Source organism: Mustelus asterias, chromosome 9 (assembly GCF_964213995.1).
Source record: "Mustelus asterias chromosome 9, sMusAst1.hap1.1, whole genome shotgun sequence".
In the NCBI taxonomy this organism is placed as follows: domain Eukaryota; kingdom Metazoa; phylum Chordata; class Chondrichthyes; order Carcharhiniformes; family Triakidae; genus Mustelus; species Mustelus asterias.
Window position 1 is genome coordinate 24,726,665 of NC_135809.1, and position 26,182 is coordinate 24,752,846.

General features: G+C 41.7%; 2 protein-coding genes across 3 annotated transcripts in view; both read right to left on the reverse strand.

Moving 5' to 3' along the window:
* The window catches only part of mdm1 (Mdm1 nuclear protein), a 33,408-nt gene extending 23,722 nt beyond the window's left edge, over positions 1-9,686 (reverse strand). Inside the window, exons 1-4 of one of the 2 annotated variants that reach the window (XM_078221162.1) lie at positions 9,137-9,686; positions 5,910-6,024; positions 2,365-2,756; positions 1,643-1,777 (exon numbers count right to left, since the gene is read on the reverse strand). In XM_078221162.1, the coding sequence (XP_078077288.1) occupies positions 1,643-1,777; positions 2,365-2,756; positions 5,910-6,024; positions 9,137-9,154 (660 nt within the window). In that variant the 5' untranslated portion in view covers positions 9,155-9,686. The remainder of the gene's footprint in view (positions 1-1,642; positions 1,778-2,364; positions 2,757-5,909; positions 6,025-9,136) is intronic. The other variant, XM_078221163.1, reaches the window with a different exon arrangement.
* Positions 1-26,182, reverse strand: part of irak3 (interleukin-1 receptor-associated kinase 3) — a 333,490-nt gene that overhangs the window by 134,824 nt on the left and 172,484 nt on the right. The gene's annotated exons all lie outside the window — the stretch shown is intronic.

The window sequence follows — 26,182 nt, forward strand, 5'->3', positions numbered from 1 at the left end:
TAACACACCTCATGCTGTAACTTCTAGCTTCAGGCTCGCAACCTGCTCCAAAAAAAAAGCTACAGAATATAGACACAAGCATGTGCTTCACCTGCCTCACATGTCTCTAGAAGCTGGAGGTCTTCCAAGTTGAAGTTCGTCATTTGCTCATTCTGCACGGCAGCTTTTAAGGGATCATTTACTTTAGCTACTCTTCCTTTTTGAAAACTTGTAAAAGCAGTGTGTTTATATCATTTGCTAGTTTCTCATATTTCATGTTGTCCTAAAATAATTGAGTTTTAACATTGGGCAGTCCCCCTCAAGGTCCCAGTAATCACAGGACCCCCCTCCCATACAAGTGCCCACCACCACCCCTCTCCTGACACCCAATCCTCCTCTGCCCACCAACCCCAGGCATCTCCTACACTCCAAGTACCTCACAATGTACCTGTTCCTGGAATTCTGGGACTTGGGCTTTGGGGACTGATTGCAGTCCCAGTGCTGCCAGGATTAGAGAGCTGCTGACTAATCTGATTGGCTAGAAGCTCTTTAAAACAGGATTTCCTCTGAATGAGGGGCAGAAATCCTGCTTTCAACCAATTAACACTCATTGGAGCATCAAATCATTGTGGGGCAGGCAGTGGCAGTGGGGGATGTGTTCCCCCCAACTCTTCAGATGGCATAAAAGGCAACACCACAGCCCCAAAAATCCTGGCCCATCTTCAGCAATTTGATTAGTCCCATACATATGGAGATTAAAGCCCCCAAAGCTATGACATTGCCTTTGTTACAAGCTCCAATAATTTGTTGTTTAATGCTCTGTTCAACAGTATAACTACTGTTCAGGAGCCCATAAATTACTCCCACCCTTGCTGTTCCTAATTTCCAGCCATATTTATTCTACTTCCTGATTTTCTGAGCCAAGATCCTTACTCACTAATCTCCTTATGTCACCCTCTATCATCAGGGCTAGCCCTCCTTTTTATCCTGCCTGTTTCTTTGAAGTGTTGTTTATCCTGGAATATTTATTTCCCAACCTTGTAAACATTCTCTGTAATAGCAGTTAGATCTGAACCATTTACCTCTATGTCCCACTAGTTCATCCACTTTATTTCAGACGTACCACTCATTTAGCTAAAGTGACTTCAATCTTTTTTTTTGCTACTCTTCCCTGCATGGATCCTATTCTCTGATGCACTACTACCATTAAAAACTCTCCATCCCTTCCTGTACCATATCAATATACTTATCCATTGCCTCCACTTCTATCTTTCAATTCCTAAATCTTCCTTTATCCATACCCATATGTCGGGGGCCCCAGCGAGATTCAGGTGAAGACCATTCCAATGGGACAGCTTCCTCCTTCCCCAGTATTGGGGCCAAAGTCCCATTTCTCCACACCAATCTTTGACTCACTTCAACTTATTTATCTTATGCCAATTTGCTGATGGCTCAGGTAGTAATCCAGCGATGACATTTTTTGGTTCTGCTTTTTAATTTACATTTGTTTTAAGTTGGTACAATTGTTCAATGTTATATTTTTCGACCAGGTTCGATCATGAAGACGTTTTAGATTTTGCTTCCGTGGTCTCTGTACATTAAGTTATTGCTACCATTCATTAACAAGACTACACAATGGAACAGGAAACAAAATTAATAATACCTGTTCTGTAGACAATAATGGAGAATTGCCCAACTGGCTTTTCCAAGCGAATTGTCTTTGGTACTCTGAGCTTCTCGCTAAACTCTTCCGTGGTGCAGTATTCAACCCTGCTTTTTTTTGAAGTGCATAGCTAACCTATTAATTACAAGCAGACTCTCTTTAACATTAATGGTTGATTTCTTCTCATCTTAAAACATCCCACATGAAACGTTATTTATAAAAATGGGAAATTCAGATCACTGCACAGGGAACTACCGGTATGGAAGGTAAATTAAAAGTTGTTTTCTCAGATTGGAATCAAATTTTCTTCTTGTATTTATTATTCCAAACATTTAACATTACTCCTTTCCTACATTTAAATTTATCTAAATATAGTTCATGAGATATAGGAGCAGAATTAGGCCATTCAGCCCATCGAGTCCACTCTGCCATTCGATCATGGCTGATCCTCATCCCCATTTTCCTGCCTTCTCCCCAAATATATTTCTATATAACTGCATTGACTTTAAACTTATATTAGCCCCTTCACACAGGTTCTCACAGTAACTTCATTGCAGTGTTAATGTAAGCCTACTTGTGACACTAATAAATAAAAACTTTATGCAAGAGGAGATACAGAATATTTGCTAGTAATGCCAGGAATTCCCTTTCCTAAATACAGCCCAGCAAAAACAACTAAAGACCAGTGGTATATCACATTAATAATCATTGTTCTTACTTACGCCATTTCTAACTGCTTTCTCTGCACCCTCTTTTCTGGAAGATGTGTTGTCTTCCTTTTCTTTCTGAGCATCAATAGCCAATTGCTTGTCTTCACTCAGTGATGGTTCTAGTGCGGAGTGCAAATGGCAGTCCGCAGACTGTGATCTGGCAACTTTAGGCTTTCGGGGAGCATTGGGAGTTTTGGATTCTTCCTGATTATCCTGAGCCTTCTCCGTCTCTCTCTTGTTGAAAGCAGAAGATCGCTGTTTCACTAGATCAGATACTTTGGGTATTGGTTCATGAGATTTGCTTCCGGAATCACTGTTCCAGTCCCAGTGAAAAGATTGCGAAACTTGAGGTGTATGATATAGCACTCGTTTCTTGGAGATAAAATTTGGTTCCCTCGTATTCCCTAAAGTAAAAAAAAGAGATCTGTGTAATTCTTCTTATAATAATCAATTCAATTTTACAATCAGGTTACATTTGGCTTCAATAGCCATTTGTAAATAAAGACACATTTATACAGCGTTTTTCATGACAACTGAACATCTCGAAGCATTTAAGTATAATCATTGTTGTAGGAAACACAACAGCTAATTCGCACACTGCAAATTCCCACAAACAGCAATGTGATGAAGACCAGATAATCTGTATTTTGTGATGTTAGTCGAGGGTTAAATACTGGCCAGGGGATAACTCTTCAAAATAGTGCCTTGAGATCTTTTACATCCAACAAGCAGGCAAATGGGGTCTCACTTTAATGTCTCATCTGAAAAATGGCATCTCCGACAATGCAATGATACTTCAGTATTGCATTGGATTGTCAGCCTTGATTTTATGTTCAAGCCCTGGAGTGTGAAAGGTAGTAAGAGTTTTAACAACACCAGGTTAAAGTCCAACAGGTTTATTTGGTAGCAAATACCATTAGCTTTCGGAGCGCTGCTCCTTCGTCAGATGGAGTGGAAATCTGCTCCGAAAGCTAATGATATTTGCTACCAAATAAACCTGTTGGACTTTAACCTGGTGTTGTTAAAACTCTTACTGTGTTCACCCCAGTCCAACACCGGCATCTCCACAGTGTGAAAGGTAAACCAGCTAGGCCACAGCTGACATACATTAGTGTTAAATCATTGCATGTTCTAAATCACTTGTGATTTTAAAAATTGCTTTTAAAAGCATTACACTACAGTTTTGGTTACACAGCTGTGAAGTGCCTTGGAACATTCAACTTGCCATTCGATTGAAAGACGTTTATGTTGTTTCCTGATTCAGCTTTTCAAAATTTTGCATGTTTCAAAACTTCTACTAGACCCCCATAGAAAAGCGACAGCACAGAAAGAGACTAATCAGTCCATGCCAACCCGAGGAGACCCAGGCACCCTTTCCAATCCCACCTTCCTGCATCCGGCCCATAGCCCTGTAGCTTATAGCACCTAGGGTGCAGATTTAGGTACTTGGGTCTCTGCCTCCATCACCAAGTCGGCAGCGAATTCCAAACACCCACTACCCTCTGCGTAAAAAGGTTCTTCCTCATGTCCCCTCTACATCTTCTGCCACTTATCTTGACCAACCCATCTATATCATTTTGGAGATTATAGCTATCTTCTACAGGGCCAATCTGTGTTGTCTTCTAATTTCCCAATCAAGGCCCCACATTCACGTCCAAATCGAATATACAACACAAACAGCAAGGGTCCCAACACCAAGCCCTGTGGAACACACTTGAAATAACTTTCCATTCGCAAGGGCATCCATCCAACATTAGTCTTTGATTCCTGTTACTAAGTCAACGTTTTATCCAGTTCACCACATTACCCTGCATCCCATGGGCTTTTCTTTTGATCAACCAACCATATGGGACTTTATCAAACACCTTTTGCTAAAATCCATGTACACAAAGCCACAGCACTACCCTCATCAACCTTTCTTGTCACTTCCTCAAAGAAATCATCAAATTTGTGAAGCAAGACCTTCCCTAACAAATCCATGCCTTTCTCAATAACAGTTTATCCCATCTCTCAGGATTGATTCTATTGATTTGCCCACCAATGTAAGACTAACTGGTCTAATTGTTTGGCATTTCCTTCGATCCCTTTTTAAACAATAGAACTACATTTGCATTTCTCCAGTCCTCCGGTAGCTCCCCTGCATCTAGTGAAGATTGGAAACTCATCCTCAGAGCATCTGCTATCTCCTCCCTAACCTCCTTCAGCAGCTTCAGAAACAATCCATCTGGCCCTGGCAATTTATCAACTTTCAAGGATTCCAATCCTTCAAGTACTTCCTCTGTCTTTAGGATTATCCCATCCAATATCTCAGTGTTCCTCCTGGATGACTATATCTGCATCATCCCTCTCATTTGTAAACAGAGACAAAATATTCATTTAAAACCCTTCCCACAGCCTCTGCATTGTCATTCAAGTTCCCTTCTTGGGTCCCACTTTCTCCTTAACTAACCTTTTACCTTTAATATATTAGTAAAAAAATCTTTGGATTTTAAAAAAAACTTTACTTGCTAATCTTTTTCCATGCTTGCTCTTTGATTTCCTTACTTACTTAGTCCCTGCACTTCCTATATTGGTCTAGGCTCTCTGCAGTGCTTAGCTCTTTGTGCCTATTGTATGCTTTCTTTTCCCGTTTGATCTTCCCCTGTATTCCTCTAGACAACCAGGGGTTCTAGATTTGACAGTACCACTCTTATTTTGAGGGGACATGTCTACTTTGTACATTTAGGATCTCACTTTTTAGTGCTTCCCAATGGTTTTTCCACCGATTTACCCTCTAGCAGTGCTGTCCAGATAACCTTCCCTGTTCCAAGTTTATATGGGTGGAGAATGTTAAGGGGAGGAAATCATTTTAAGCCTTTGTTCAAAACAAACCTCCTATTCTGATGTAATTTTACTCTACCCTTTCCACAGCTTTAACATCCTTCTTGTGATAGGATGCCAATAGTGCATGCAATATTCCAAGTTGGCCCAATCAATTATTCTACAAATTCATCATATTTTCTTTGCTGTTGTATGGAATACTCCTGTCTACAACCAGGAATCCCTTCTAGTTTTTATATGGCCACTCTATCTCCACTCCCACCTCTCTTTGTCTAATCTATAGGAATTTTACAGTTTATACTTTGTCACTGCTCTTTTCCCCCCCAAAGTCTATGGGTTCACATTTATCTACAATGATCTACCTCCACTATATATCTGATTCCTCTGACAATCGGTCTCAATATCCTGCATTTTTTCCTCATTCTCCTTTATTTAGTATTGGCAAACTTAATATTTTTCTTCTCACACCAATGTCAAATTTATTGAAAACATTTTTCAAAGTAGGAAGGGCCAGGTAAAAATAAAATCTCAGTGAATTACTACATTGCATCTTTTCTGAGCAAAGATCATGTTTCTCTCTCTATAGATGTGTAACATGGCCTGCTAACTATTTCCAGTTCTATTCTAGAACTATCTTAAACCCTTGAAGGGACAAGTTTGAACTTAAGGTTACTAAAAAAAAGTAGCTATGTATTAAATGCTTATTGGAAAACATGGCTTGTGTATTAAAGGCTTACCCAACTGCTCTGAGGGCAGACCTGCCCATGGTACTTTTTGATTAGAAAGGGGACTACAAGAGCGTGATCTCTTGGAGTTGGTCCATTTGAAATTTCGTTTGTATTCACTTATACCCTAAGAAGTAGACAAAATATAATTTAGTAGAAACTTCAAAATTCAGCAGAGGTTGGATTCAATTTCAATTACTAAAAAACAAAGACTTTTTTTGAAGTTGCTTACCTAAAACTACCTAAAGACTTATCACATGCCAAAAACAGATTATAAAAGGGTATGCCTGCCAACTCTGCCATGATGCCACCACCAAACACATCTTGCCCTCTTTCCTTCCTCCCTTCCCCCCGCCCCCCCCCTGCCCCGCCTTCCCCAGTCAGCATTTCACAGGGGCCACTCCCTCTCCGACACTCTGGTCCACCCCTCCATCACTCCCAACTCCTCATCCCCTTCCAATGCAATGGCAGAGGATACAACACTTCCTTCTTTATCACCTTCCTCCTCCCTGGTCCAAACCCCCAGGCACTTTCAGGTGAGGCAGCATGACTCTTGCACCTCTGTCAATCTGGTCTACTACATTCACTGCTCCCAATGCAGCCTCTTTTACACAGGGGAAACTAAATGCAGACCAGGTGACCGCTTTGCAGAACATCTTCACTCAGTCCGCAAGCATGATCCCAGCCTTTTTATTGTTTGCTGCTTCAACCTTCCTGTTGCTTGCTCACGTTGCCCCCATGTCCATCCTGGGCCTGCTGCAATGTTCCAGTGAAGCCCAACACAAACCAGAAGAACAGCATCTTATCTTCTGATTAGGCACTTAACATGGAGTTCAACAACTTTAGATCTTGAACTCTCTCCTCCATCTCCACACACACACACCACCCCCCACCCCACCCCCATTTTTAATCTATTTCTTTGTTCCCACAGGGCCATCCATCTGTAATTTTTCCTTAAGTCTTGCTTTCACAGAACACTGACCCTTGTTCTGCTATCAACACATTCTTCTATCTTACCTTTACGCCTCCATCAGCATCCTCGTTAGTCTTTCTAATAATACCATTCACACATCCTTTGTCATGTGCCCATGACATCTGTCAAATTTCCCACCTATCCCAGACTTAATTCATTTCATCTCTTAAACAGTATAAAATCTATAACATTTCTTCTTCAGATTTAAAGAGAGGGAAAGTCATATGAACTCAAACATTAACTCTGTTTCTCTCTCCACAGATGCTGCCCAACCTGCTGAGTTTTTCCACCTTTTTCTGTTTTTATTTTAAAGGGGTATGTCTTCTCGGTTTACTGTCATATTTATAAATTAATTTATATCGCCTTTCATATCCTCAGTGTCTAAAACACATCACACCAAAATAATTACTTTTAAAGTGTAGTCAATATTGCAATGTAGGATAATGACACATCCAAATTGCACACAGCATTGTCCCATACACAACAATAAAATGAACTATCGGTTAGACTGTATTTATAGACATTAATTAAGGTATATTGGTTGATCAAGACATTCAATAACTATGGTTGTCAACTCTATTTGTATTCTTGAAGAGCTGATCGCAGGACACTTGACACAGTTCAAACATTTCCTTTATAAAGGTTGGCTCCCTGGAGTGTACCTTTTCAGACTATTCTTAGTCACTAGCCAAAGTGCCCTAGAATTATAAAGAATAGTCAGAAAATTTTCTAAGGGCACCATGTGCAGCTCCTGACCATCTGCAAGAGATGTACTCTGATGCCTCCAGAAAGCGTGTTCTGCAGTTTCCCCCATTGTCCCAAGGATTGTGCTCTCCGATCCCAGACAATGAATGACTGGCTACTTGGTTATGCTGAATTCCAGTTTTGTTTGATAACTGCTCCATTCACGCAGTTCACTGACCCACACATGTACAAAAGCAGTGCAGTCAAGGGTCATCCACTGCAGCTGCCTGTCAAAGCGCAGTCTTCTGTCAGCTGGTGTATTAGTGCTGTTCACCAACTCGTTTTTGCTTATCCATCCCCCCCCCCCCCCCCCCCGCACACCCCAACGGTTATCCAAAAGATCAATCCTCCATTCTAGAAGACCCCCAGGTAAGCTGGAAGGGTTTTCACCCCTAGGACGAACCCTCCTGCTTTTTGAATTGTACAGAGGGATCTCTTACATCCATCAGAGTAGGCAGGTGGGCCTCAGTTTAACATTTTATGCAACGTCTGTACCTTAGGCAGTGCAGCACTCCTTCAGTACTGCAGGGGAACATCAGATTATGTGTTTACATCCTTAAAAAAAAATCAGGCCACACAGCCTTATGACTCAAGTGGCGACAGTGCTTAATCTACCAGGCTAAAAATTGTACTCTGATTAATCTGATTTTTGAAACAACAATTTCCGTTTTAATCCATGGTGCAAATACAATCCTGATCCATCCATAATCCTGGTCTCCTTTTAGGTGTCAGGAATAAGTATTATAAATCTGATGCTGCCTCCACATTCTGGCCAGCAAAACTGGCTCAACTACTTCATTTGGTGGAATAGAAATTTAAACTATTTGGATGCAATCTTTTTCATCAATCGCCTTTGAAAAGTCCAATGTTCATTTTAAAGGGACTGCAATTATAGCCAGATGGTGTGCGTAGATTTATAGGTATACTGTTTCAGCAGTAATGTGTTTAGCTTGGAATCCTTCCTCTACTTCCTTACCTAATCCGAGTCACTTTTAATCACATTCATCTCCAGAGGCATGTTTGTTGCCGGATTATAGGAAGTGCTTTTCATTTTTAAAAAAAGGAAACTGGATTTTCATTTCATTTTCGCGGCTATTAGCTGATGTCTGTAATCCCTTCCACAATCGCTGATGTTTTAGGATCGGCTGTTTAAATAATTAGATCTGAAAACCTCAGGAATGTGTTTTAGGTTGAACGTCAGGAGGACAAATAAACAATATTGCAGAGTTAGCACACACACTAGTGGATTTGGAAACTGTCTCAGAACTGCTCATCAAACTGGGTTGTTTATTCCCTGTAGCAGCCATAAATCACCAATGCAGGGAAAAGAGAGAGGGGGCATGGAGGAGGGAAAGGATTGAGGGGAGAGGGGAAGGATGGAGGAGGAAAGGTCGAGGGAGGGAAAGGAGGGGAGGAGGGAAGGAGGGAGGGGAGATGGAGGGAACCGCAAGCAGAGTTGGGCCTAGAGGTTGACAGAGAGGCGGGTTATTAAAATCCAACTGTTTTAAATCAAAGATCTCACCTTAAACTGCAGAGACATGTTCCCGGCGGCTCGGGGCCCTATGCGCCCCTCTCTGTGTCTGTTCTTCTCTCTCTCTCTATCCCTCTTTATCTCTGTCTCTCTCTCGCTTTTTTTTCTCTATCTCCCTCTATCTCTATCCCCCTCTCTATCCCTCTCCCTCCCTCTCTCTATCCCTCTCCCTCCCTCTCTCTATCCCTCTCTCTATCCCTCTCCCTCCCTATCCCTCTCTCTCCCCCTCTCTCTATCCCTCTCCCTCCCTCTTTCTCCCTCTATCTCTATCCCCCTCTCTATCTCTCCCTATCTCTCCCTCTCCCTGTCTCTATCTCTATATCTCTCTCTATCTATCTCTATCTCTCCCTCCCTCTCTCTATCTCTACCTTTCTCTATCTCTCCCTTTCTCTCTATCTCTGTCTCTATCCCTCTCTCTCCCTCTCTCTATCTCTATCTCTCCCTCTCTCTCTATCCCTCTCTCTCTATCCCTCTTCCTGGCTCTATCTCTCTCTCTCCCTCTATCTCTCTGTGTCTCTTTCTGTTTTTCCGTTTCCTTGACAAATGCCGCGTCCTTCGACACGCGCAGGCGCACTGGAAGCGAAACCTGACCTTTAGCCAATCACCGAACAGCTCTTCCTCTTAAAGGGACCGCGGCCCCCAAACGGTCCCGCTGATTGGGCGGGTTTTTGATGGGATTTAGTTCTGGGTGCCGGCTGTGTCACGGTTCATTCAGAGAGTCCGTGTTCCCGTGGCAACGGGCACTTTTACACACATGTTGTCGTCTTGGAGCAATGGGTAGTGATGGTAGAAACTTCAACTCCATCACACGGCCGACCAAATCTCCCCCGCCCTTCGCACCTGCCTTTGGCGACTGGTGGAAGGATTTGCAGGTTGATATGCAACCCCTTTGTCTGCATGCTGAAAGTACCTTCCTTATAAGATCAAGTCCTGTGGTGGGACTCCTACCTGGTGTTTCTGGCTCAGAAACAACCCACTGCACCACAAGACCTCCTCCTCTGGCTCAGAGACTCAACCCACTGCACCACAAAACCTCCTCCTAATTTTTGGGGAGCTGCCCCTTTTACTTTGTCCTGATTTAATCTGAGTTTGTTTACTTGGTTTGGTTTGACCTAAAAAGAGGACAATTGTACATGGCATAAACTTTGTGAAGCGAAAAAAGGAAAGCAAAATAAAGTTTATTCATCACAAGTAGGCTTACATTAACACTGCAATGAAGTTACTGTGAAAATCCCTGAGTCACCACATTCCAGCACCTGTTCGAGTACACTGAGGGAGAATTTAGCATAGCCAATCCACCTAACGTGCACATCTTTGGACTGTGGGAGGAAACTGGAGCACGCGGAGGAGAGGAACTATTGCACTGACTGTAAATTTAAGAACCAAAATGTCTCCATAGGGGAAATCAGGTGAACAGGAAAAGCAACTGTGCTCAAGTGCTCAACTAGTTACACTCTGCCATCCCAGAAATTACCCATTCATTCCCACTGTTGTCATAGAAATCATCATAGAAACCCTACAGTACAGAAAGAGGCCATTCGGCCCATCGAGTCTGCACCGACCACAATCCCACCCAGGCTCTACCCCCATATCCCTACATATTTTACCCACTAATCCCTCTAATCTATGCATCCCAGGACACTAAGGGGCAATTTTATCATGGCCAATCAACCTAACCCGCACATCGTTGGACTGTGGGAGGAAACCGGAGCACCCAGAGGAAACCCACGCAGACACGAGGAGAATGTGCAAACTCCACACAGACAGTGACCCAAGCCGGGAAGCGAACCCAGGTCCCTGGAGCTGTGAAGCAGCAGTGCTAACCACTGTGCTACCGTGCCGCCCGGTTGTCCGGCCCATCGAAACTAATCCTCAATCCAGTCTATTACCCCCAGTCCTATAATCCCGCATCTTGTTTGGCAACCTCTTGTATAGAATAATAGATGCTTACAGCACAGAAGGAAGCCAGCCCTGTCTGTGCCAGCCCTGATTTCCGTCCCAACCCTCTCCCCAGGGATCTCACAAGATTTCACCCAATGCAATTAGTAAACTATAAGGTTAAAATGCTGATATGGCACATGCTAAATGATGGAATAGAATCATGAAATTTGATTGTTAATGTGTGGTATTTGATGTCATATATCTTCTAAATTAGAATTTAACTATTCATGGTTTGTATTACAATTTTATCTGCTGAGAAAAGGTTGTCCTTTTTCTGTTGCCTTTGGTCACTAGGACAAGTCTATGCAAGTGACAGAAGTAGGTTTCCTGTTCATCATTGCCAACCTTTGGAAACTAATATAAAGCTGCTATGGTGCATTAACAAATGATTGAATTAAATATCATTTTTCAAAATGTGATTAAGAGCTCTTTACTGATTATTCGATGATCAATGTTGTTTACAACATTATAAACTGCAAAGGCATTTACCGGTTATAGATTTAATCTGAAAACAAAGCTTTCATGGAAGATTGCTGTTTCACTCTTATCAAACTAAGCTCTGTACCAGGAGCGCTAATTATGAAATTTATCTGTATTCAATTAAAATGATCTATACTGACAACTGAGTTATAACACAGAGGCACACAAAACAAAAGACATACAAAGGGCCAGAAATGAAGCAAAATGGATCATTTTTGTTACCGAGGCTGTCCAGTACATCCTTCTGTATTAAGTATTTGAGATTGTCTACATTGTATAGATTGTTTTTTGGAAGACAAGCCAGAAATAACTCACAAATGGCTTTTCTGCTTAATCCAAAATGATCAATGTAATCTTGAATTAAAATGTGTGAACTAATCTAGTTATAAATTTGATTTATACCTGAAAGAAGTCTTTCCATCAGGCAAAAGGGGTGGCACGGTAGCACAGTGGTTAGCACTGCTGCTTCACAGCTCCAGGGACCTGGGTTCGATTCCTGGTTTGGGTCACTGTCTGTGTGGAGTTTGCACATTCTCCTCGTGTCTGCGTGGGTTTCCTCCGGGTGCTCCGGTTTCCTCCCACAGTCCAAAGACGTGCAGGTTAGGTTGATCGGCCAGGTTAAAAATTGCCCCTTAGAGTCCTGAGATGCGTAGGTTAGAGGGATTAGTGGGTAAATATGTGGGGGTAGGGCCTGGGTGGGATTGTGGTCGGTGCAGACTCGATGGGCCGAATGGCCTCCTTCCGCACTGTAGGGTTTCTATGAAATTTCATACAGTTTGATATCTCCTGAAACAGCCAAAATCAAAACCTATAATTAAACTGCAGAAATGAAGTTGCAATAGTGGTCACTTGGCATGCTTGCACACCTTTTGCAGTACAAGATTTTTTGATGCAGTTTGAATAATTTGTTACACACACCTGGAGATATAAATAGGGGATGGGTTTTTTTTGTATGGTGGGGTTCCTACCCTACCACCTGAAGTGCCAGTGGAGAACACACCCCTGCCAATACTGGCTGTCCAACAGCCATTTAATGCTCCAAGGAACATTAAATTTCTACCAAGGAAATCCTGCCTTGAATTCATCAGATGCTCAGTAGTTCCAACAGCATCAGTAGCACAGTGGCCTGGACTGGGACTACAAGCAGTCCCCAGATTTTAAGTCCCAGAGTACCGAACCAGGTAAGTGCAAATGGTGGGAAGAGGAGATGAGGCCCAATGGGGGAGGGGGGTGTGAAGGTGAAGGAAGGATGCCAATGCAAAAATGGAAGCCTTCCCCCACTTCCCACTGAGGCACGAGCAGTGTGACTTTATGAGCTGCCTCCATTTCCAAGCCCCTCCCGCCAGCCTGAAAATTGTAGCCAGTCATTAGTTTCCCATTTAAAGGCCTCATGTGGGTCAAGGGTCAGCAGGTCAAGCTAGGTCTCACCTGTCCCACTGTAAAATTGCGAACTGGTCGGGGCAGTTGGGAGGGCAGTGTGAAGTCGGGTTTGCAGTGGGGACCGTAAAATTCACCCCATGGTATATTATTCAGTAGGACCACATCTTTGACTTCAAAATGAGACTTTGTATTCTGACTGCTGGAAGATAAAAAACCTTTCCACAATCTTTCATGGTAAGGTAACTTTGTTGAGAAAGAGACTTGTAGCACCAGAAAATGATCTAAAGCTATTTAATGATGGGGTTTTGTCATTGAGATGTGAGCATAAGCATGTATGGAAATATATATTTTTCTTTCCACCATTTCTGTGAACATTACAACATTTAAATTAAAGTACAAAGTGTGATTTAACAATAATGAGAAAAACATGAAAATCATTCTGTTCAACATGAAGTGAGTGGCAGCTCCATGAACATGATAAAGATGGAACCTATTGGATAGCACTGGCAGCTTTCATGGCAGGTCACAATGGAAGTTCTTCCTCTTATTTTTGCTGCATTTCCTCCTCCTCCCTTCCTAAACTTCTTGCTGGTGATGCGGGCTGGTCCCTCATTATCACAATATGTAGCACAAACCTGGAAATACAGTTACAGCTGTTCTGTAGAACTACTCCTAAATGGTCCAGGCAGAAGAAGCATTGCTTGAGCATCAGATGGTCTATTCAATGAAGCTTCTGTTGGTAGCATGCCTCTCACTGTGTGCCAGCTCTTCCTTTGTGTCAGGCCTCCTGCTAGGAGTTATGAATCATGTCAGGAGGTGATAGTCCCAGTCACCCAGCAGCTAGTTTGTGACTTAGTCCGATTGTAATAAAGGCCACACCGAGGACTGGATCAAGATGAATGCATTATGATTGCTGCCAGGACATTGTCTGTAGCTGGAAAGAAGATGAATGTTATGAGAATGGATTTTCATTTCTTCAGAAATATGTCAGGATTTTGGTGGGAGTCACACACAATCTACTTGCCTGTGTGAAGCCCAGTACTCTGTTTTCCTGCTTCACTCTATCCATTAGGAAAGTAATGTAGCTATTCTTTCTGACATGGAGATCCTCTGATACAATGGTGCACAGCAAACTGGGAGATGTCGGATAAAATATAAAAATTTCAGTAAAAATATTATTTTTTTAAAAACAACCTCAGGCTAAAGTTGAGTGTCTTTAAGACAGAGATAGATAGGTTCTTGATTAATAAGGGGATCAGGGGTTATGGGGAAAAGGCAGGAGAATGGGGATGAGAAAAAAAATCAGCCATGATTGAATGGTGGAGCAGCCTTGATAGACTAAGTGGCCTAATTCTGCTCTTATGTCATATGGTCTTATGGTGTCAATTAAACAAGCCAGAGATAACTTCTCAAGAGTCTGCAAATATCATGACAATCAAATCAATGCAACTTTGTATTGCAAACTACTGAATAACTTAACATTTAAGGATAAATAAAACTAGAGATAAAAGAGAGAATGAGGAGAAGCCTGGAATAACCCAGTGGCAAAAGAGTTAAGGGCCTTGATGACCTAAACAGCTACAGCAAGTGCTCTCCATCTCTTGGTTCAAGATTCCAGCTATGGCTACAGCAGGTAAAATAGGTTGGTGGAATACCTTAAATGGAAGTGGAGGCATGGAGCCCACATACGCAGCTCCATAAAAAAAATGTGTCTAATCACACGTTGGTGCTAAACTTGGAGACATCAATGTTTTAGCACCTCCAGGCAAGTTCAAATTACAGCAATCAAAAATTAGGTGATCAACAAAATGGTGTGATAAAACCAGAACTTCAAATAGGCATGTCTTAGAAATACAGCACCTATTTTGGATCTATTTTCACCCTTTCACCAAAATTACCCTCAAAAATGCCTTGACTCCAGCTACAAGGTTAGATAGTGTTTGGCCGCTCATACAGCCAGAGGGTCAATGCTCAGGTTAAAATGTAAAAATTAAAGTCAGCTGTTTTCATTAGAACAATTGAATTTCTAAGTTTAAATGCCATTGAAAACTAAAGTTAGGCCAACATGAATGGTGTGAATGTATTTTTAAGTATAGGGAATATACACAATACTTAGGACTATTTTCTCTGGAAAGTAGGGGACTGAGGGATGATCTGATAGAAGATTTTAAGATTATGAAAGGCTTTGACACGGTAAACATTGAAAAAATATTTCCACTTCTGGGTGAGAGCAAACAAGGGGCCATAAATATAAGATAAATCCAAATTCCACAAGGGAATTTAGGTATACATCTTTAGCCAGAAAGTGGAACTTGCTACCCTATAGAGTAATTGAGGCAAATAGCAAAGGGGATGCTAGACAAGCATGAGGCTGAAAAGAATAGAAGATTATGTTGATGGAGTTAGATGAAGAAGTGTGATAAGAGAGTCATTTGCAGTTAAAACACTGGCATGTACCTTTTGGTGTGGAGATGCCGGAGTTGGACTGGGGTGAACACAGTGAGAGTTTTAACAACACCAGGTTAAAGTCCAACAGGTTTATTTGGTAGCAAATGCCATTAGCTTTCGGAACGCTGGTCCTTCGTCAGATGGAGTGGAAATCTGCTCTCAAACAGGGCACAGAGACTCAAAATCAAGTTACAGAATACTGATTAGAATGCGAATCTCTACAGCCAACCAGGTCTTAAAGATACAGACAATGTGAGTGGAGGGAGCATTAAGCACAGGTTAAAGAGATGTGTATTGTCTCCAGACAGGACAGCCAGTGAGATTCTGCAAGTCCAGGAGGCAAGCTGTGGGGGTTACAGATAGTGTGACATGAACCCAAGATCCTGGTTGAGGCCATCCTCATGTGTGCAGAACTTGGCTATCAGTTTCTGCTCAGTGATTCTGCGTTGTTGTGTGTTGTGAAGGCCGCCTTGGAGAACACTTACGCGAAGATCAGAGGCCGAATGCCCGTGACTGCTGAAGTGCTCCCCAACAGGAAGAGAACAGCCTTGCCTGGTGATTGTCGAGCGGTGTTCATTCATCCGTTGTCATAGCGTCTGCATGGTTTCCCCAATGTACCATGCCTCGGGACATCCTGTTTAATTGGCACAATATTGAGTGTAAAGAGATTTCACGGGGCTGCCTTCTGGAGGGTCTTGAATTTAGCCGATCTCAGCTAACACAAAGACTTGCGAAAGACAGTATGCAGTTGAAGACGTTCCTTATTTGACCAACACGTATTGGGAGAGAGATAGCCAGAGGATTCCAACTTCTCTCAGACGTTACATCAGATCAGCAGGACAGATATACATTTGTGAAGATTTGTTCTTCCCGTCCAACCTGTCATCGAAGCTGGATAGTCCAATCACATTAATACACCTAAGTTACTTTGGCCAATAGCATTCTACTTTCTAGCAGAATTAGGAATTCATTGGTCAACCGAACCCAGAGGTTCTTCCCCCCGTTGCCTAGTAACCTTACCTATGCAAGTCCGGTAGGTTCATGGGTCGCTACTAACACCTGCAGTCCTGGGAATGAGAAGGGAGTCATCTCTCCTGTCTGTTTTCTGTCCCCTTATCAGTGGAGGCTGAATAAATCTCTTCATTGCAGCTAGAAGCTGGATCCTTCTATTCATTTCAAAACCTTCGATAGCTTGTATCTGCCTGGCCTGCCCCCAATAATAGGACATATGCTTTATGCTTCATTGTGCCAAAAGAATGCGGTCTGTCTAATTAAACTCATTTTCCATTATGCCTAAAGGGTAAATTGCTTGTTGGCCAAAGCTCACAAGAAAATCCAAAAATACAGTTTAATTCTATAATACTTGTTCAAAAATGATTATATATGTGCTTGTACAGGTAATACCTTTGTATAATATATAAGTGAGGCCCACTGTGTTACCCTTGATATATATAAGGCACACTGTGGTCCCTATTTTAAACTAATCTACTTTGTTTAAATAGTCTTCAAAAAGCAGGGGTTTCTCCACTGCTACATTGAGGAAGACATGTTCAATGCCATTTACCCACTCCTGTCTCTGGTGGCAATCCTGATAACATCAATAACAGTTTTCAAGTTCAGCAATATTATTTTGTTTGTTCAACTGTTTAAACATTCTCACTTCCAATAGCAATCTTTATTTTTGTTTTGCATGGTAACTAAACAAGCTAATGAAGTATATATTCCATTCGCAATTCCTTACATTTACACCCATATGATGAATTTACTCCTCACTGTCATTTCATAGTATCATAGTAACTGAATCCACATTAATTTACAGTAGCTGGCCTTGTTTGCACTATAATCATGTTTCTATGACAACCATTGTAGGCCAAGCTGCCAAAAAGGTAATAAGGTAGTTGGACCCAATGAACTTCCTCTTCCTAAGAATTCTTGCCATTTATGAATATAGTGTGCAGAAGCTTCTGAAAAGCTAGATATTGAAATTGCTTTAAAATTTAAGATATTTAATTATAATGTATGTTTTATTCAGGTGGCTGCTCATAATACATTCACAACCACTTAGACATCAGTGAAGCTCCTTAACAGAAATGCATTAGCTATGGAATTGAAAATAGATTTGGTGTGTTTGTAATTTTAATTACTAAGGACCTGCAATGATTAAAAGCTGAATTGAAAAGCAAGGCACTCAATATTAATAGCGCTGCACTTCTCTAATTACATTTTTACTTAGCGGAACTTTATCCTGTTGCAGTGTCATTGAATTTAGTTGGTTTGTAATGATCATAGGTTCCTATTTGTGGATTTTTTTAGTGGCTAGCACTGCAATTCTGTCCACGACCATGTTTATTTTTAAAAGTAGCTTCAATTAAAAATGAATAACATCAGGAGTTCACATGGCACTCCTCCAGGACTATAAGCTTTAATGTGAGCTCACTGAGGACTTTGCAGCATCAAACCCATGCCCAGCTGTAACCTGACCCCATTTTTGTGGTGACAGACTTAATAAGCTCACCAGCACGTCTATCCATAAGCTACTGAAGTATGTGAGGCTATGCCATGCTGTGTAGTAATGAATAATTATATTTAAAAGTGTGAAAATATTGTTAATTTGAATTGCGAAGGAAACTGAAGATGAGAGCAAAAAATATTAAAACATAGCTTTTCAAAAATTAATATATCTCCTCGATGGTTTATATCCATTCATAGTCAATTAGCAAAACATCTAGCTCAAATTTGAACAGCATTTTGCCCTCAATCAGTTTCTATGTGCAAAAATATCAATGTTCATTTTCGCTGCTGCTATGGAAGTTCGGAGTTTTTTAAAAAATTAATATATCTCCTCGATGGTTTGTATCCATTCATTGTCCATTACCAAAACATCTAGCTCAAATCTGAACGACATTTTGCCCTCAATCAGTTTCTGTGTACAGAAATGTCAAGGTTCGTTTACACTGCTGCTATGGGAGTTCAGACCTCAAAACTTTGCTCTGGGGTCCAGCAATTACAAGTCCAGCTATGACAAGCATTTCAAAATGCTACAACAGTTCTTACGCAGAACAGTCAAAGTCTTATTGGCAGAATTTCTCATCCCACCTGCCACGGGAATCGTAGCGGGTGGGACATGGACCATGCAAAAGCCCATTGGCCTCGGGAGGGATTTTCTGACCTTGGGGCGAGCGCGGCCAGAAAAGCCTGCTCCCAAGAGTGTGGCCTTGGATCCATGGGAGACACACCTGCCCCTGTGCCAGTCACTCATCCAGTGCCCTTGCTAATTCCACACAGCCAGTTGGGCCACATTGCCGTGTACAAGGGATAAGGCTTTCAAATAGCTCTGCTGTAGAGTCTTTCTAATGGTCATGATTAGGTGGGCAAGTATATCACGTGACAAGTTGGGTGCTGGGAAAGCCCAATTTCACAAAAAGGTGCAAACTCAGCAGACTTTATTTTAGTATGATAGCGGGATTATGTACACCACACTCATTTCATTAATTGTATATTGAGGAAAGAATGAATCCAAGGCCAATCTATACTTTAAGGCATGTTTCATTTCCAAGGGTACTGAGTAAGGACACAATTCTTCCAGTTCCCCCAACATCCATCTGAACTGATTTTTATACTCTTGCAATGGATTCCTAACCCTTCTCCAATTGGGATTGGCTGTTCTTAATTACAAAATTAAAGCATGTACCCTATTGCAGTGCATTTCAACATTTAAAAAGGGAATCTGTTAAGGGAAAAAATGTCATGTGCATTTCTTATACAGACAAAATTTTAAAAAATCTGAAGACAGAAATAAATCACACATTTTCAAAACTCGCATCGAGTTGTGTCTCAAAAACTTCCAATAATCCTTCAATACAAACGTTCCTTTTGGTGAAAGAATCTGATCACTGATGGCTCGTATCAACCCATTGAGTTTAACAATTTCCTTTTTTGGCGCCACCACTTGTTATAGACTTGCGAGATCAATTTGTAATCATTTTTCATTCATTCTTTGTGGAACACGATAATACACACGTATTATCCCAATGGGATTGATTATGAATATAACATTCTATTGGGACATTTGCTTTGTCATTTCCGGCACGGTGGCACAGTGGTTAGCACTGCTGCTTCACAGCTCCAGGGACCTGGGTTCGATTCCCGGCTTGAGTCACTGTCTGTGTGGAGTTTGCACATTCTCCTCGTGTCTGCGTGGGTTTCCTCCGGGTGCTCCGGTTTCCTCCCACAATCCAAAGATGTGCGGGTTAGGTTGATTGGCCATGCTAAAAATTGCCCTTAGTGTCCTGAGAGGTGTAGGTTAGAGGGATTAGTGGGTAAATATGTAGGGATATGGGGGAAGGGCCTGGGTGGGATTGTGGTCGATGCAGACTCGATGGGCCGAATGGCCTCTTTCTGTAATGTAGGGTTTCTATGATTTCTATGATTTCCACCCCCCTCCCCACCCCCCAATGTCGTATTTCCCTTAGTGTTTCAGATAAAAGGAATGCCATGTAAATTGCCACTACTAGTGCAAGAGTCTCTGCAGCCAGGGTATACATTAATACTTGCCTTATTTTCTTGGCTTCCCAAGCCAAGGAACAATATTTCCTATTTTCCCCCAGAAGAAATATTATGAAGCTTGCTGCACTTGAAAACTCATCAACAAAACTTCCATGAGAGATGTCACTGAATATAATCAATGATATATTCTTAGGGTCACCCAAAGACAGTACATATTTCGTCATTTTTAATTTTTTTAATGCTTTCACAGAATCGTAGAATTGCAGAATTGTTACAGCATGGAGAGAGGCCATTTGGCCCATCGTGTCTGCACTGGCTCTCCAAACGAGCATCATGACTTAGTGCCATTTCCCTACCTTTTCCCCATACACCTACACACCAGAGGGAGGCCATTTGACCCATTGTGTCTGCACCAGCTCTCCAAACGAGCATCATGACTTAGTGCCATTTCTCTACCTTTTCCCCTTACGCCTACACATGATTACTTGAACAGAAACAATCTAATGCCCTCTTGAATGGCTGAATTGAACTTGCCTCCACCACACTTCCAGGCAGTGCATTCCAGAGCCAAACCACTTGTTGTGCGAAAAAGTTTTTTTTCTTTCACATTGCATTTGCTTCTTTTTCAAATCACTTTATATCTGTGCCCTTTTGTTCTTGATCAATTCAATTCAATTCAACTTTATTGTCATTGTATAATGCACAAATAAAATACAATGAAAAGTGAGCTTGCAGGCTCCCAAGACACAAAGGAAAAAAGCAAATGCAAATAGTCATTATAAAATAGTGCCAATAGTCATTAAGTGTATACATGCATTTTGCACAATACTCATCGCCTGGGAATACGTTAAAGGATGGAGTTCAGCTGGGTAACAGCTCTGGGGAAGAAGCTGTTCCTGAACCTGGTCGTATGGGCTCGAATGCATCTGGAGTTGTTTCCCAGTCGGCAAACAGTCTGTGACTGGAATGGGTGGGATCTCTAATAATGCTGAGAGATCTCCACCGACAGCGTTTGTGTTAAATGCCCCCCCTGGATGGCTGGTAGCTGGGTGCCAATGATGTATTGGGCAGTTTTGACTACCTGCTGCAGAGCTTTCCGGTCAGAAATGGAGCAACTGCCATACCATGCTATAATGCAGTTCAACAAGATGCTCTCTATTGTGCACCAGTAGAAATTTGAGAGAAGCTGGGAGGACAGGTTGGCTCTCTTTAGCCTCCTCAGGAAGTATAGGTGCTGCAGAGCCTTCCTCACTTGGGAGAAGGAGTTGAGGGACCGATTGAGGTCCTCTGCGATCCTTTTATCATAGAAATCATAGAAACCGTACAGTACAAAAAGAGGCCATTCGGCCCATCGAGTCTGCACCGACCACAATCCCACCCAGGCCCTACCCCCATATCCCTACATATTTTACCCGCTAATCCCTCTAATCTACGCATCCCAGGACACTAAGGGGCAATTTTAGCATGGCCAATCAACCTAGCCCGCACATCTTTGGACTGTGGGAGGAAACCGGAGGAAACCCACGCAGACACGAGGAGAATGTGCAAACTCCACACAGGCAGTGACCCAAGCCGGGAATCGAACCTGGGCCCCTGGAGCTGTGAGGCAGCAGTGCTAACCACTGTGCACGGTGCCGCCACCGTGAGCGGGAACATTTTCTCCCAATCTACTCTGTCCAGCCCCCTTGTGATTTTGAGCACCTCTATCAAATCTCCTCTCTCAGCCTTCTTCTCTCCAAAGACAACAGTCCCAACCTCTCCATTCTATCCTCATAACTGAAGTTTCACAGCCATATAACAATTCTTATAAACCTCTTCCATGCTCTTTCCAACGCATTCACATCCTTTAGTGTGGCATCCAGGATTGTACACAATATTCCAGCTGAGGTCTAGCTGATGTCTTGTACAAGTTCAGCATAACCTCCTTGCTCATTTACTCTATATCCATGTTAATAAATTGCAGAATATTCTATACTTTATTAATTGCTCTCTCCAACTGTCCTGCTACTTTTAATGTTTTGTTCCCCCATAAGATGTCCTGAAGCTTGGGATGTTTCTTTATAGGATATTAAAACTTGCCTTGCCCAGCCAATTTAATTGTCCATTTAGACTTCCCAGTTGCTCTATCTCAGCTTTGGAAGCATCTATATCTTTTTGATTTGATTTGATTTATTATTGTCACATATATTGGGATACAGTGAAAAGTATTGTTTCTTGTGTGCTATACAGACAAAACATACCATTCATAGAATACATAGGGGAGAAGGAAAGGATAGCATGCAGAATATAGTATTGCAGTTACAGATAGGGTATAGAGAAAGATCAGCTTAAAAATGGTAGGTTCATTCAAAATTCTGATGGCAGCAGGGAAGAATCTGTTCTTGAGTTAGTTGATACGTGATCTCAGACTTTTGTACCTTATTCCCGACGGAAGGTGGTGGAAGAGAATACGTCCAGGATGCATGGGGTCCTTGATTATGCTGGCTGCTTCTCCAAGGCAGTGGGAAGTATAGACGGAGTCAATAGATGGGAGGCTGGTTTGCATGATGAACTGGGCTACTTTCACAACCTTTTGGAGTTTCTTGCAGTCTTGGCCAGAGCAGGAGCCATACCAAGCTGTGATACATCTGGAAAGGATGCTTTCTATGGTGCACCTGTAAAAAATGGTGAGAGTCGTAGTGGACATGTTTTGTGAGGAGCTAGCCTGACTGACTGTGATAGGGCTAACACTTTCTAAATACAATAGGTGGTGTAAACCCATTCTGTTTTATTTCTAATCTTATATACTTAAAAGCCCCATAAGCCTAACACCCAACTTTAAAGTCTGCTCTAATCATGCCAATAACTTTATTTTGTAACTCACAAAGCACCACCCATCATCAACATGCATCAAAAAGATGCCCACAAGATTCCCACCTGTAAAACATAACACGATCTATCTTCAGTTGGAGACAACCCAACTTTAACAATACTGATTGAACTGAAAAGTATTGCACTTTGATAGCATCAGTTTAACGATAGACACATTTATTTTACATCCATAATGTAAATATCTTACATTAAGTGCCAAATAAATGCCAAAAGTTTAAAAGGCTACCGGATACTTTTCAAGGAAGATCTTTTTATTTTTAGAACTCAGGGACACATCAAATGGTAATTTAGACATTTATGCGTGTTAAGTGCTATACGTCCAAAAGCAACAGGAAGCTATAGCATATTATACGCAGACAAAGCCTTGAGGTTAGCAAATAAGAAGATAGAACTATTTCCATGTTATTCTAATAGTTGTAATGTTCAAAGCTCATACTACACAACATTTTTTAAGGATGTTGATGATGCTTTCATAAGCTAAGAAAATGCTGGTATTTATTACCTGATGAGAAATTGAAATGTGCATCTCTCTTGGCTGTGGCACTTATTGGTAAGAAGTCTCACAACATCAGGCTAAAGCCCAACCGGTTTATTTGGTAGCAAAAGCCACTAGTTTTCGTGTGGAGATGCCGGCATTGGACTGGGGTAAACACAGTAAAAAGTCTCAGAACACCAGGTTAAAGTCCAACAGGTTTATTTGGTAGCAAAATAAACCAAATAAACCTGTTGAACTTTAACCTGGTGTTGTGAGACTTCTTACTGTGTTTAGGCGTGTTAAGTGCTAAACGTCCAAAAGCAACAGGAAGCTATAGCATATTATACGCAGACAAAGCCTTGAGGTTAGCAAATAAGAAGATAGAACTATTTCCATGTTATTCTAATAGTTGTAATGTTCAAAGCTCATACTACACAACATTTTTTAAGGATGTTGATGATGCTTTCATAAGCTAAGAAAATGCTGGCTATTTATTACCTGATGAGAAATTGAAATGTGCATCCCTCTTGGCTGTGGCACTTATTGGTAAGAAGTCTCACAACGCCGGCATCTCCACATCATGACTACCATCGGCACTTATTGGTCACAGTGCATTTGTAAAAACTCCCAGGAAGCATTACAATTGGTGTGATATCCTGTTAGTATCTACATTAATTTACTTGCATTGTATATACAGAATTTATTTTTATTCATTCGTGGGACATGGGTGTCGCTGGCTGGCCAGCATTTATTGCCCATCCCTAGTCACTCTTGAACTGAGTGGCTTGCTAGGCCATTTCAAAGGACAGTTGAGAGTCATTGCTGTGGCCCTGGAGTCACATGTAGGCTGGACCAGGTAAGGACGGCAGATTTCCTTCCCTAAAGGACACTAGTGAACCAGATGGGTTTTCCCGACAATCGACAATGGTTTCATGGTCATCAGTAGATTCTTAATTCCAGATTTTTTTTCTTGAATTCAAATTCCACCATCTGTCGTGGCAGGATTTGAACCCGGGTCCCCAGAACATTAGCTGAGTTTCTAGATTAATAGACTAGCGATAATACCACTAGGCCATCGCCTCCCCTTCAATAAATTTGTATTTTTATTCTGCAGCATACAGCCACCTGTAAGTTCAGGATGGAATTGGTCTGGCCCTGATTGATGAAATGCTTCAGGACATCAGATTGCATCCATAGCTTGCCTGTTTAATGTAAATGAGGTTCGCGTCCTTATTTGTGATCAGACACCAGGTTGAGGTCTGCCTGTTTTGCACCCAGAATCCCTCTCTTAATATGTCTGCAAAATATACATTAATGACTGCTTTAATGTTTTCCGGGTCTTTCGCCACCCACTCACACCAATACATTGTTCCCTTTTACCTAATTTCAGGAAGAACATTCAGAACATTCCCTGCTTACTTTTTATTAGTTGGATCCAGACTTCAACTTGCTATCTGCTTTAACTGCTGTGGATGCCCCACAAAATGAATCCCTTTGTGCACTCCCCACCCCATCTCTCCTTACATATTTGCCAGGTATGTCTCACTTGTGCATTTGCCCCGCCCAGAAAGATTTAAATGAGACGATCCCATGGTTTCTCATGAGGTCAGCACCTTGAATATGAAGTCTCATCCTGCCATACTTCCGGTGGCCAATCATAGGATTCAAAGTCGTAACACCTTGGTTTAAAGATTACCTTGGATAATATTCTGCCTTGCCTAATGATGTCCTTACTTAATAATTAAATCTCTCCTCCATTTTTTATTTATTTGTATCCTTTGCAAAAATTGTAAATAAGAATATTTAACTCCCAAGACTGCATCAACTGAAGTCAAGTTTCTGTCAATGGCATTACCTCATAATAACATATTTTAAAATGTGTGGCTGCCCCTGCCATTGGCAACCAACTTCACTTCTGCAAGTCCCTTTCGAAACATTGTTCTGGGGCTGCTTTTTGTGCTGGCCAAGAGTCGCCACACCAAATTCAACTCCCATTCACCAACCACCTGGTGCATCTTGGTACATCCAGAACTGGATAAAGTATTCAAATTACTGCTTAGTCACTGACATGTATAGATTTAGCCTGTGAAATTTATCCCCACACCCCTCAAGCAATAAAGGAAACTTCAGGAAGACATTCTTATGCATTGTGCTTTTCTTAACTGTCAACACATTTCTCTCTCCCACCACCCAGAATCACAGAATCATAGAATACTACAGTGCAGAAGAGGCCCTTCTGCCCATCGAGTCTGCACCGATGCATGAAATGCCCTGACCTGCCCACCTAATCCCACTTGCCAGCACTTGGCCTATAGCCTTGAATGTTATGGCATGCCAAGTACTCATCCAGGAACTTTTTAAAGGAAGTGAGGCATCCCGCCTCCACCACCCTCCCAGGCAGTGCATTCCAGACACCCACCCCTCATTGCCGTATATCCTGGTGTGTAACAGTGATATTGTAAAAACAGCATTGAAATCTTCAGTAAAGGGTGAAATGTATGAAATTAGGGTAACTCGGATGCTCTTTTTGATGATCCGTAATGACAACATTTGTGCTTGGTTTGTTCAAATTGGAAATGCATCTCTTAAACAAAGAGGATTTCAAAATTTAAATTAACAGTGCTATTCTCACGATTTAATGAAGTAATAGAATTTTAAATGAGGTTGCTTCCCCCTTTCTTCTGCATGGAAACTAATAGCTACCTTGTTCCATTGTAACTAGGCTAATATTCTAATCAGATTAATGACTGGGTCTACAAACAGAACTGGCTTTACAGAGAACACAAACTTAAATGATTGTGCAGTACAAGGTTTGATTTGAAACCAATGTGCTATATGGTGAAATATGTCTTGAAAATAATTTACCCTTTTCTACTCTTAATACTTCAAGTACATTATAGCAAAGCTTTTCTCAATGTTTTGGGAGCTTAATAGTG